The sequence below is a fragment of the Mytilus californianus genome, unplaced genomic scaffold (genome assembly GCF_021869535.1).
Source record: "Mytilus californianus isolate M0D057914Y unplaced genomic scaffold, xbMytCali1.0.p SCAF_13, whole genome shotgun sequence".
NCBI classification, from domain to species: Eukaryota; Metazoa; Mollusca; class Bivalvia; order Mytilida; family Mytilidae; genus Mytilus; species Mytilus californianus.
The window spans coordinates 19,011,006-19,023,615 of NW_026262615.1; the positions used below are offsets into that span (position 1 = coordinate 19,011,006).

The window sequence follows — 12,610 nt, forward strand, 5'->3', positions numbered from 1 at the left end:
TAGTTCACGACAAAGGTGGGAAGAAAGTTTAATACAGAAATTAGTTATGAAAAATGGAAAAATATTTATTCACTGGCTTTTAAATGTACTATAGAAAGCAAATTACAAGCTTTCCAATAAAAAATTTTTACACAGAATAGTCGCTCATAATTATCTTCTTGAAAAATATAAACTTTCTAAAACTAATGAATGTGCCAGTTGTAAAGAGATAGAAACTATAGAGCATACATTTTTTTAATGTACATAAATAAAACAATTTTGGAGAGAATTTTCTAATTGGTAGTATTTTGTTTTTGGAGTAAGAATATTTTTGAATAAAGACAGTGTAATTTTTGGTGTTTTGAATACTGATAACTTAGTTTTGAATTATTGTATTCTACAGGCAAAGTATTATATTAATTATGTAAAGATCACACAATTAGACATACTGTTAATATCTGTGCAAGCTTTCCTTAAACTTTTGAAAAGACTTTTGGAAATTTTATAATATTTATATCTTTATAAAGACAAACACAAGTCATTTGTCGAAAGATGGGGGGAGGAGGGGGAAAGGAGGGGGGGGGAGGGGGGGGGGGGCAATTATGGAATTTATTTAATTCATTTTTAATATGATTGTTTTTATTTAATGAACTCCAAAGTCTTCATAAGATGGTATCATATACTCAGGATACTGTGTATTTACATTTTAGACTTGTAATTTTTTACTATAACATAGTCTATAACAATGTCAATAAAGATTGTATTCACTTATGGCTTGTAACAATGTATGTATGCACTGTAGTTTGAACACCAAAAAGATCAATAAAAAAATTTAAAAAAACTTGTTTCAGATATTGTTTCGATAGCAGACATAGTGTCTAACACGTTGTTTAACATTTTCCTGTGATGTAGTTCGAAATAAAACAAACAGAAACAAAAACATATGTAATTATGTACTCTGTACTTCTGTATGGATCTTATGAAACATACATGTAATGTTTCAGAGACCATCGGCAGGAAAACAATCCTAATCAATATATTGGAGTCGAGCACACCTGCTACGTGCGTGGTTTTAACTCACAACCTCAGTGTTGACAGTCTAGTGATTGACTGATTGATTGGTCTTTTCCTTTACACAGCCTCATCACAAAAATGATATATCGCGGTGAGTGATACAGTAGATGAACTACTTAGATCACTCGGCTATCGAGGCCTATTGTCCTACAGACATTATCCCAAATCGTCTTTCATTGATATTTGTACGACAATTTCAGAGTCTTAGCTTTTAAAAGGTAAATAATTTTTCATTTGTAGTTCATTCAACTTTTTATAACCTTTTTGTCTCCCAATATAGAATTAAAACAAAGCAATAGAATAAACTTTCCAAATCTATGAAAATTGATTTTTGTACACTTTTGTTATTTTACATTGTAATAAGCAAATATAGTTGACGATTAACAACCAAATATAAATCCTCACTCAGGTATGAAATGATTTGCTGGAGTAAAAGTTCTCTCTTTCATGTTCGCATGTTCGTGTGTGTGTGTTTTTTTTTTTTTAATTTATTCAAAATGTTAAAGTATTGAATTGTATCATTATAGTAATTAACAATCGAACATATGTAAACCGTGATACGATCCGTGTACACCTTTTGATCGTTTGAATAAACTTATTTAACATGGGAAGATCTTTTGATATTATTTTTATCGTTACAAACATTGATTTTGTTATCAATAAATTAAATGTAACTAAACGTTATTGCTATACAGCCACAACCATTTAGGGTCTTACATTCTGAGGATACCTGTATTTTGGCATTGCACAAGATCATTTTTTTCTCGGACTATTTATGACGTCTTTACACAAAATCCATTGAATGTAATCTCTCAGGTTTGTATGTTGTGTCTTTAGTCTTTTTTGTAAGTTTTTTTTTTTTTTTGTGCATTGTGTCGATCAAAACTGATTTTTATTTTTTGTTCTTATGTCATTTATGTAGTTCTGTTACGGTACCTCCAAATATGTTTAAACCCGCAATATTCTGTTTGTGTCTGTCCAAAGTCAAGGGATGCAACTAAGTGGTTGTCGTTTATTGCTGTACATCACATCTGTTTTCGTTTATGTTTTGTTCATAAAAAAGCCGTCAGTTTTCTCGTTTTAATTGATTAACATTTGGCATGGCGAGGCCTTTTATAGCTTGCTATGCCGTATTAGTTTTTCTCATGGTCGAAGGCCGTACGATGGCCTATAGTTGCTATACTTTAATGACGACGAATATGTTCCAATTGTCGTTACCCACATCTCGTCCTTTTCCTCGAATGTGACCTATCGAGTAAAACTTATCACCGTTTTTTTCTACTTGCGTTAGTAACATGACGGATGCCACATATGGGGCAGGATCTGATTACCCTTCCGAAGCACGTGCGATCACAACCCCGGTGTTTTGGTGTAGTTCTTGTTGCTCTGTCTTTAGTTTTATATGTCGTGTTTTGTGTGCTATTGTTGGTCTTTATGTCGTTTTTCGTGTTTGCCATGGCATTGTTAGGACTTATGAGTTTGAATATCCCTTTGGTATCTTTCGCCTCACTTTTATGTCATTTTGGTCTCAGCTTGAAAGTTGTCTCATTTTCAGTTGTACTACATCTTCTTATTTTAAAATCGAAGAACAAGCGGTTTTTTTTAAAGAATTCTTATATACAAAAAGGTGTACAAATGCTATAGAAATGAATCAAGCCATAACCATCCATTTTTTGGTCTGTTTTCTATTAAACCTGCGCATCTGCAGTGATTTCTTTATTGTAAATAAAAGGACTACTGAAGGGATTATATGTAAATCAAGGAATAGTGTCAGAATTGGGTTTCTGGGTAGTATGCTTGGAATTGGTCTTGTACCAACGGGGTCTACACCTTGACGACTTATGATGTCTGGAGCCAAGGCCTGAAACAATATTCAATAAAACTTGAAATAGTTTTATGTCTTTATTTCCAAAGAGCGCATGTAAAAGTCTAATTATAATAGCAATTATAATATAAAATGACAAACAATATTCATAAGTATAAATCAATATAATAATGCAAGTATAATGCCAATAGATAATGCAATAGACCTATCATAACTAAATATTTCATAAATATTCTGAAACATGAACATAATGCATATCGCAATACTTAATGTATGAGCAACATCTCATGTCTTTTGCATAAATATTCTAAACATTCAAATATAAACATGGTAGAGCATTTTAAGGTATTTGGATAAACTTTATTCTAAATACTGAGAATAAAATAAAGGAATAATATAAACATCTTTCTTATGAAACTCCAATTCAGACAATGAGGTTACTTATCTAACCATTTCTCTGTTAAGGGGGATAACTCTTGTTTAATCTGTTAAGGGGGATAACTCTTTACACAATAAAAAGGGGGGAACAATTGCAGAATAGAAACTTTCTATCATGAAATCATGTTACGCAATGAAAATTATATAATACTTTGTTGTTGGGAACTAGCTATGGAATATATGCCTTACATGTATACTTGCTAAAAATAAGTTTACTAAATAACGTGTTATTTATAGAAAAATAACAAACCATGTGTTTGCTGACAATAACATGTCAAATAAATTGCACATCAAGAAATCATACCTAAAAAGGCTTTTGAATAATAAGACCTTACCATTGGAAACATTATAACTTCAATGCAATAGTAACTTTAAGGTGAATTATTATTTCTTGTCAGTGCGACAAAACAGGCGGATGTTATAAATAACTATAAAAACAGATAAAATAAGTATACCAATTTTCCGATCAGAAACAAAGACTTTTCTTATAAAAAACATAATTTACAACTATTTACAATTATAGCATAAAGAAAATATCTTTATAATTAACTCATTTATAAGATAATAAAAGATGAAAACTCTTATTAAATAAAATAACTATGAAAATGCTAAACATGAAGATTTTACAAAAAGGAAAATTAAATTCTATTTCTCTTCAAAAAGAATAAAGCATGAGCAAATTAATAACTTTATCAGAAGTTACTTTTAGGTAATGAAAACCTTTAAACTGAATGCTTTAAATCATATTTAACAAAATTAAATTAACTTTGCTTACCTGAAACAATATTCAATAAAACTTGAAATAGTTTTATGTCTTTATTACCAAAGAGCGCATGTAAAAGTGACGCTTTTTGGAATTAACTTTTTAGATTCGAATTTGGGGACTGTTTCAGGTTGTCCAATCAAAATTATCATTTAATCAAAAACCATGACAACTTTAGTCTAATTGACAGAAAATAGGTGGGGTCATAGGTGACGTGTATGACTAAAAAATATCTTAATTACTTATGTAATCTTGCTATCAATGTTTACTCTATACCATATTTGAGCCGGACATTAACAATAGAAATAATCCGAAATACATCTTATTACATGTCGGCTTCACTTTAAAAATCATATCTGTCAACACATTCTGACCATTGTCCAATAACTTCTTACGTAATCTATATATACAACAAATAAGGCTTACTAAAAGGAAATATGTTTGTGTGAAAACCAAACTAAAGCTATTAAAATGTCTGTCCAAAATTGCAATAAAATATTGAACTAAAAATTATTTGCTTTAAACTTAGAACTTTTCTAATTTTTACTGAAATTAAGAATTTCACAAAAATAATAAAATCTGATCAAAATGATACCATGACAACTCCCCCTTACTTCAGCTGATTTCGACCCGAAATCTTGACAATAGTTCCTGTAAAACACTAAGTAAAGTAGGGGTTAGTCATATACATATACATGATAATAAGTATTGTTCCATATATACAAAAGTAAACATACAAAATTTATATACATACATATATATACAATAATTGATCATAAACACAGGTCCTGAGTTACAAGGTCTTTTAAAACAATAAATGCATCAAACTTTGTCTGAAAAATGTTATCTAAAAAAATAATACTTTATCACTTAAAACAATTGGGAAAATATTCAAGAGGTTGAGAGTTCAGCACTACTTATGGAATATAACTAATTATTCTGTGAAATGAAGTATAAAATGATTAGACAAAAATTACTGCAAAAATACAGTTTATTTTTAAATGTTAAAATTTTCTAATAGAATCTAATAGTTGATTGAATAATTAATGAAATAACAAAAACAAGTTGCTTTTAAAGTAAAGATGATTATTCTAAATGTGGATATAAGGAAACAGAAGTCTGTTTTGAAGCTTGTTGCACCTTTTGAATAGTGCGTGGTGGATTCAAAACTGAAGCAAATCCCTGATGTGTAATCAAAACATAAGAATCAAAGGTCTGAGCTAATATTTTGTTAATTCTATGCCTTTTAAATACATTAATATCAATTGTAGTAGGGATGTTCACAGTCTTGTTGGTAAGCTTGTTTGTAATAACAAATGATGAAATAATAACATATAATTTACTCTGAGGAAAGGATGAAATTGATATATCATCTACAGATGGTATACTGAAGTTGTAATATGATGGACACAAAGATAAGCTAAGCAATGGTACTGTAACACAGTCAGCACCTGATGTAATCTCTATGTAAATGGTAGTGCATTTGGATTTTCTTGATCGATACAAAAAACAAATCAGTACAGATAAAAATATGAGTACAATTATACTCAAAATCACTGAGGCATGTAGCCAAGAAAACTGAGTAGCAAAAAATGTTTCGAGTTCTGATGCACTCGTAGTAGGTGGTGTGAGTTTCTTATATATAAATGATGGTATATCTTGAGATTTTACTTTTGAGACTTGTTGTAATACAAACATAGCTGTGGCTAACTTTCTAAACTTTAAAAACAAGTAAATACAAATTATAATGGCAAATGATCCTAAACTTAGTGATGTGATAACAAGAATTGCATTTAAATCAGGCCATTCTGATTGAATAGATATAATACCGTCTAACAAAGGTTCGCTAAGCGTTTTAAATATTTTAGAATCATTTCTGACTGCAGCAGTCATTTTCTTTAAATTTAAATGCATTTGTTGATCTGCAGCTAAAGTATTACTGATACTATGACTATATAAACTAAAATTTGGTACTGATAACTGAACTTGTGTAGAAAATAGTTTATCTCCTGATGTGGAGGATAATTGCTTATCACTAAAATATTCTTGCAATAATGCTAAATTTACAGGGTATTGTACTGACACTTCTTGTGTGTTGTTGTAACATTGGACTAATCTTGGTGATAAATATAATGATTTGTGGATAGTGAACACTTGCATGGTAAATTGACAACACAAAATTTGCATCCTGGTAGGAGATTTTGCTTGTTGTGACAATTAATAGCAAGCGTATCACTTTGATACACCAATACTGATGTGGAACTCAATTCAATGATGTCATGTGTTAAATGATTTTCCAAAAATCTGAAATTGCACAGGCTTTTGACCTGCTTCTTGTCATTGTTGAATAGTGCAATGGTGCATTGTTGAACATGCGATGGGATTAGTGCAATATTGAAACTGCATGTGATAACACTTTCATGCTGGCAATTAGTTAATTGATTAGAAGATAAGAGGAGGTAATAATCATGCTGGTGGGTAAGAGCAAAGAAGTCTGGTAAATCAAGCAGTTTAGTTGCATGCTTTAGAGTGTTATTTACTGGAACAGGTAGAGAAATTACTTTAAAAAGCTGAAGAGGTTGTGCATGTGATGAAACTGGAAATCTAAGTGTTAGGTATAAGATGGAGTGGTTACGCATAAACATAAAGTTACGGTTAGTATAGTAGAAAGAAGGATGTAACTGTGTTAGATAAAATCCTGGGTAAGATTTTGTTAATATACCTTGAACCTTATGGAGTGCATGTGTTAGGGTTTGTTTTGGCAATAATAGTGGTGAGACTCTGCCCATGACAAGGCTTTGCACTGCGGCTTGGAACTGGTCCAAATTGCTTCGTAATATATTGCCAGTATTAGTGAGGTTAATGAGTATTTTGGAAATATTAAACATGGATTGCTGTAAGGTAACCAATGACAAGTTCATTGAATTAGCCAATGTGGCTATCTCTTTTGAATTGGTTTGAATTCCAGACATCAGATTGGTTGTCCTATTGTCCATTACTGACATATAGGATGATAAGTGGTCATCATGTTGGTGTAAAACGTCAGACAATAATTCTGTTCTCTTATTGAGTGCATTTATATGTCTAGCAAGTAAATTAACATCACTCATTGTTGCTGTACCAAAAAGACCTTTAGCAAGTGAGCCAATAAATGGTAAAAATGAACGAATACTTCGTTTTGATGACAAAATAGTACTGTGAGGAATTAAAGTATGAATGGCTTTAATTGTATCTAATAAGTGCATTTCTGTAGTTTTATGTAAATGACTTATAAAATGAATCATCGCGTTAAATGTATTACAATCATGAACATGTCTTTGTCTCTGACACAAAGGTAACTCTTCTGATAAACGAATGTTCTGGGGAATTTGAACCTTAAATGTATGAAGCCATGATTCTTTGGCTAAAAACAGGTTTGCCTCTTCTTTAAAGATGACCCCATAGTTTATTCTTTGGATTATGTCTTTTTCTACAGTATAATCAGCACCCACTTGAACAAAACACAGGACCACCATTAGAAAGTACATCAGCCCATGCCAACTAGCTATGAATTTACCTACAAATATATTAAACAAGGGAAAAAATTTAGATGTGATGAAATTCGGGTGAAAGTATGAAGGCCTTACATACAATCTAGCACTATAGATCAACAGAGAATCTGTTTAGGTTTAAATCAATACATCAAATTTTTTCCTTACAAAAAAAAAACCCAATTAAAATCAAAAGTCTGCCGGCATGGCTAGCTAGTTAGCAGTGAATTGAATAATACTATCAATGGGACTATCCTTCGATGTCAAGTAACTTGGAACTGAAAATACATTTTTACTGAGTACTGAACTGAGTACGAACTTAAGATAATGAGTGCTAATGAGTTCACTTATTTATGAGTACTAACTTGTACGATTACAGACTTGTGCAATATAAAGTGGTATGAACTAAGAAACTCAAATCATTAATCTTAATTTGAATGATAAAAAAAAAAACAAAAAAAAAACTATGTCTTAATTAACGCATGAATACTACATGTACTATGAGCAAAACTACTTTTTTACTCTTTTGAAGAAAGATTTCTTTCTTTTACCTTTCTGGGTAAATCTAAGATTTATTTCCTCTAACATGGGAGGGTCAAAACTACTATCTGGTTCCCATGTGCGTGTCTAATCAAGCCATTCTACTCTCATGTACCTTTTACCATTGCAAAATTTACCTCTTTTAATTTGATGAAAATTAAATGATTGTTGCTCAATAAGAGGTTGATTTGTTTGATTTTCTGTATCATTTTCTAGGTTAACATCATTTTCAGTTTGTATGTTATCATTTGGCGGTTCTTCAAGAGGTTCTGCATTACCTGCAGTGTTTTCTGGTTCCTCTTGCACTTGTGGTTGTGCTTGAGGAGCTACATTTGCATTTTGATCTGGTGCATTGTTTTGTTGTGGTTGTACTTCAAACCGTTTGCGATGAATATTTGGATCATAGTAGCGCCTAAGATTTGTGGCATTTATCAATGATTTTAGTTCTTTATTATTTGATATTTCTTTCAATCTGTATGTGAAGTTTGGACCTTTTTCCATAATGCGATAAGGACCAGCATGTTTGTCATGTAATTTGCGAGACTGACCTTTAGGGACTTTATTTGTAGTTATCAAAACTTGGTCTCCAACAGAAAAATCAGGAATATTTGATTTAAGGTCATGTCTTTCTTTATCTTTTTCTTTTTGTTGCGCATCTCTTTGTTTTGCAATTTCATGCGCAATTTTTAAATTTGCCAAAAAGCCTTCTATATAATCTTTGACATCTTGACTTAAATTGTCTTTTGGTTCTAATGCTACATCAAAAGGAAGTCGCATTTCTTCTCCAAACATCATATAGAAGGGTGAATATCCTGTTGTATTGCAGGATGGTGATTTTCTGTAAGCCATCATTATGAAAGGGAGAAGGGTAGGCCAATTTGACTGGTCTTTATCGCAATATGCTCTTAAACATGCTGCTAATGTGCTATTTTGACGTTCAACAGTACCATTTGTATTTGCATGATATGAACTTGAATGGTGTTGTTTAACCTGGAAAACTTCACAAATTGCTTTGATAACCTTTGCCATGAAGGATTGACCTCTATCACTAAATAAAATTTTAGGACTGCCAAAACGGGCAAAAAATTCTGAGCATAATATAGTTGCTACCTCTTTTGCTGTTTGTGTTTTCATAGGGAAAGCTTCTGTCCAACGAGTGAAAGAATCAACTACTACTAAAACATGTTCAAAACCTTGTGGTGTTTTTGACAAAGGACCTAGTATATCAACATGCCAACGATGAAATCTACCAACATGCGGCATTGGAGACAAAGGTGGTTTGTTGGGGTTGTAATTTCTTTTAGCACGTTGACACCTATCGCAAGTTTTTATGTATTGGTTTACATTTGCATGCATTTTTGGCCAATAATATTTTTCCATCATAGAGGAATAGACCTTATCAGCACCTAAGTGACCTCCGCCTTATAAGGAGTCATGATATGAGTGAAGAGCCTCTTCTCTTAGACAAGTAGGCAATGCTATCTGTTTAATTTGCCTAAGTTCCTTTGGTAACTTCCTACATCTTCTCTGATATAAATGATACAAAATACCATTAGAAATAGAGTAATAAGGACTTTCAGATACAATTGCACGACTGAGTTTCTCATCCTCAGGAAGTTCTCTATCTTGCAGATATTTAATGATATCAGAAAAATCAGGACATTGTTTTGTGAGTGCGCTGTGATCAGTAACTATTGTGAAGTGAGAGTTAGCCAAATAAGGACGGTAGGATTCAACGCCTCTAATTATGGCTAAACACTCTTTTTCAGAAGTATAGTACTTTTTTTCAGCATCACTCAGTGATTTACCACCATAAGCGACAACATACTCTCTATTTTGATCATCTTTTTGTCCCAGAACATAGCCTATTGCTAGATCAGATGCATCACATGTCAAAATAAAAGGCCTATTTGGATCTGGGTAAGATAGAATTGGTGAAGAGAGTAAAGCGTTTTTCATGGTTTCAAATGCTTGTTGACATTTAGGAGTCCAGTTAAATGGTGCATTTTTGCGCAGCAATGCTGTCAAAGGCGAGACAATATCTGAATGACCTTTAATAAAGCGACGATAGTAGTTAGCCATACCTAAAAAACTTCTGACCTGTTTAACTGTTTTTGGGACAGGGAATTCACTAACTGCACTCGTTTTTTCTGGGTCAACCTAAACTCCATTTTTGGAAATAATGTGGCCTAAAAATTTGACTTGCTTAACTGCGAAATTACATTTTGTTGGCTGTAAACGTAAATTTGCCTCTTTTAACCTATCAAAAACTTGAGTAAGGTGTTCAAGATGTTCTTCAAAAGTGTTGCTAAATATTAAGATGTCATCTATGTAGACTAACAAAAATTTCCAATTTAAACCTCTAAATATTTGCGTCATGAGACATTGAAAAGTGGTGGCTGCATTCATTAAGCCATAACTAAGACGATTCCACTCATAGACACCAGATTGTGTGACAAATGCACTTTTATGTTTTGTCTCTTCATCAAGTGGAATTTGCCAAAACGAACTTTTAAGATCTAAATTTGTAAAGTAAAGAGGTTTTGCTTCACCTAATGTGTCAAAAACACTTTCAATATGGGGTAAAGGAAAATTCATAGGTACTGTGACCTTGTTGACCTTGCGATAATCTATCGCTAGGCGCCATGTACCTGTATTTTTCTTAGGAATCATTACTACTGGTGACAACCAATCGGAGTTAGACTCCTCTATAATATTATGTTTCAATAAATCTTGAATTTGATTTTCCATTTCCTTTTTAACTTGAGGTGACTGTCTATAAAAATGTTGTTTTACAGGTCGTGCACCAGGGACAGTTACAATTTTGTGTTTGTATACATTTGTTTCACCTAATTCTGTTAAATTTGTGGCAAAGCTTTTTCTGTTTTCTTTCAAAAATGATTTTAACTTTGTTTTCTTCATTTCTGTTAAGTCAGATTGTGATAAATCAAATTTTAGGTCAGATCCAGAGACTTTACTTGGTGTGTTTACTGATGAAACAGATGGAGAGCTTTTATCAAAGTTCTGTATGAGCTCAGTATTGACTTGTTCTACTTTAGCAATTTTCTTGTGTGCTCTTAACCTTACATTTTTGTCAGTTGGGTTAAGTAAACTTATATATGCTTGTCCATTTTTAACAGTAACTAATGACTTTGCTGCTAGTATGTTTAGATGCTCTATATTTGGAAGTGGCTCTAAAAGTACAGTTGAACCTGGCTGTTGATGTGAAACAGAGACACTAATTAAAGTTTGAGAAAATTTTGGTATTGTTACTGCTTTAAGAGTTCTTACTAAACCTTCACTTATACTAAGTTTACTTATTGTAGTAACTGTGTGATTTTCTACAATTTCTAAAGTATTGTTGTCAAAATTTAATTTTGCTTTGTTGTTTTTCAAAAAATCAACACCTAGAATTAGAGAGTGGTGTAATTGTGGTAAAATATGTACTACAGTTTTGAATTTTCTATTTCCTATTGTAATTAGAATGTCTAATTTACCCAAAACTTTAACATGTTCACCATTAACAGCTATTACACTTCTAATAATAGATGGTTGTAAAAATCTTGTGGAGTAAGGAGTTTTGTCTAGAAACTGCTTACTCATGACAGACAGATTTGCACCTGTATCGACCAATGCAAAAGTTTTTGACCCACCTACGTGGTGCTCTTATCAGCATCCAGTGTGGCTATTAAATTGATTACACCAGATTGCTTATCTTTGTGCCTATCTTTAGACTGTTGCCTAGAGACAGGCTCGCGTCCCTAGTCAGACTGTGAACCTTGAGCTCGCTTCAGTTTTAAACAAGCTTTTTTAAAATGCCCTAATTTCTTACAAAAATGACAAATTTTGTTTGATGCAGGACAATTAGACCTTATAGTACAGGACCTACCTCCACAAAATTTGCATTCTTTAGAACTTTGACCATGTTGACTGTTTGGTTGATGTCTGTCATTGAATCTCACTCTGTGTTGTTCTGGTCTGTTAACTGCAGACAGTGTGGTCTCCATTCTGGACAGCAGGGCAGTTAGAAGATTTGCTTGATTGGCTTCGCAGGATTGGACTGCAGATTGAACGGCGTGGTTGATGGTGGCAGTGAGGTCTGTTGGTGACTGAGGTTGTGCTGTGACGGAAACAGTAACCTCAGCTACAGCAGCAATTTCTCTGAGTTGCTCCATGGTCTGCGATCTATGTGGCATAATGATATGGGCCAAGTTCTTTCTGAAACCTTTTTCTGTTATACTGACGAGGAAATCCTCAGAAACACTATTTTCGCTGTTGAATGACATAGCTCTATGTATGTAATCATCAACAGATTCTGTATCTCCTTGTTTTAAGTCTGTGAGTTTAACACCTCTCTTGATGAGTGGCTTAAATCTTTTCAGGAATGCTTCTTTAATCGATGTTAACGATACTTTATACTTATTGTCCAAGACATTAAACCATTCCCTGGCTATGCCTGTC

The 12,610-nt window shown here is 32.5% G+C and overlaps 1 protein-coding gene across 1 annotated transcript; it reads right to left on the bottom strand.

Annotated features, from left to right (window-relative positions):
• Positions 1-5,631: 5,631 nt before the first annotated feature.
• Positions 5,632-12,375, bottom strand: LOC127723322 (uncharacterized). Its single transcript, XM_052229888.1, has 2 exons — positions 12,039-12,375; positions 5,632-7,635 (listed from the first exon to the last, which is right to left on the bottom strand). The coding sequence occupies exons 1-2, from the start codon at positions 12,343-12,345 to the stop codon at positions 6,191-6,193; spliced, it is 1,752 nt and encodes a 583-aa protein (XP_052085848.1). The 5' UTR covers positions 12,346-12,375; the 3' UTR covers positions 5,632-6,190.
• Between the last annotated feature and the right edge of the window lie 235 nt (positions 12,376-12,610).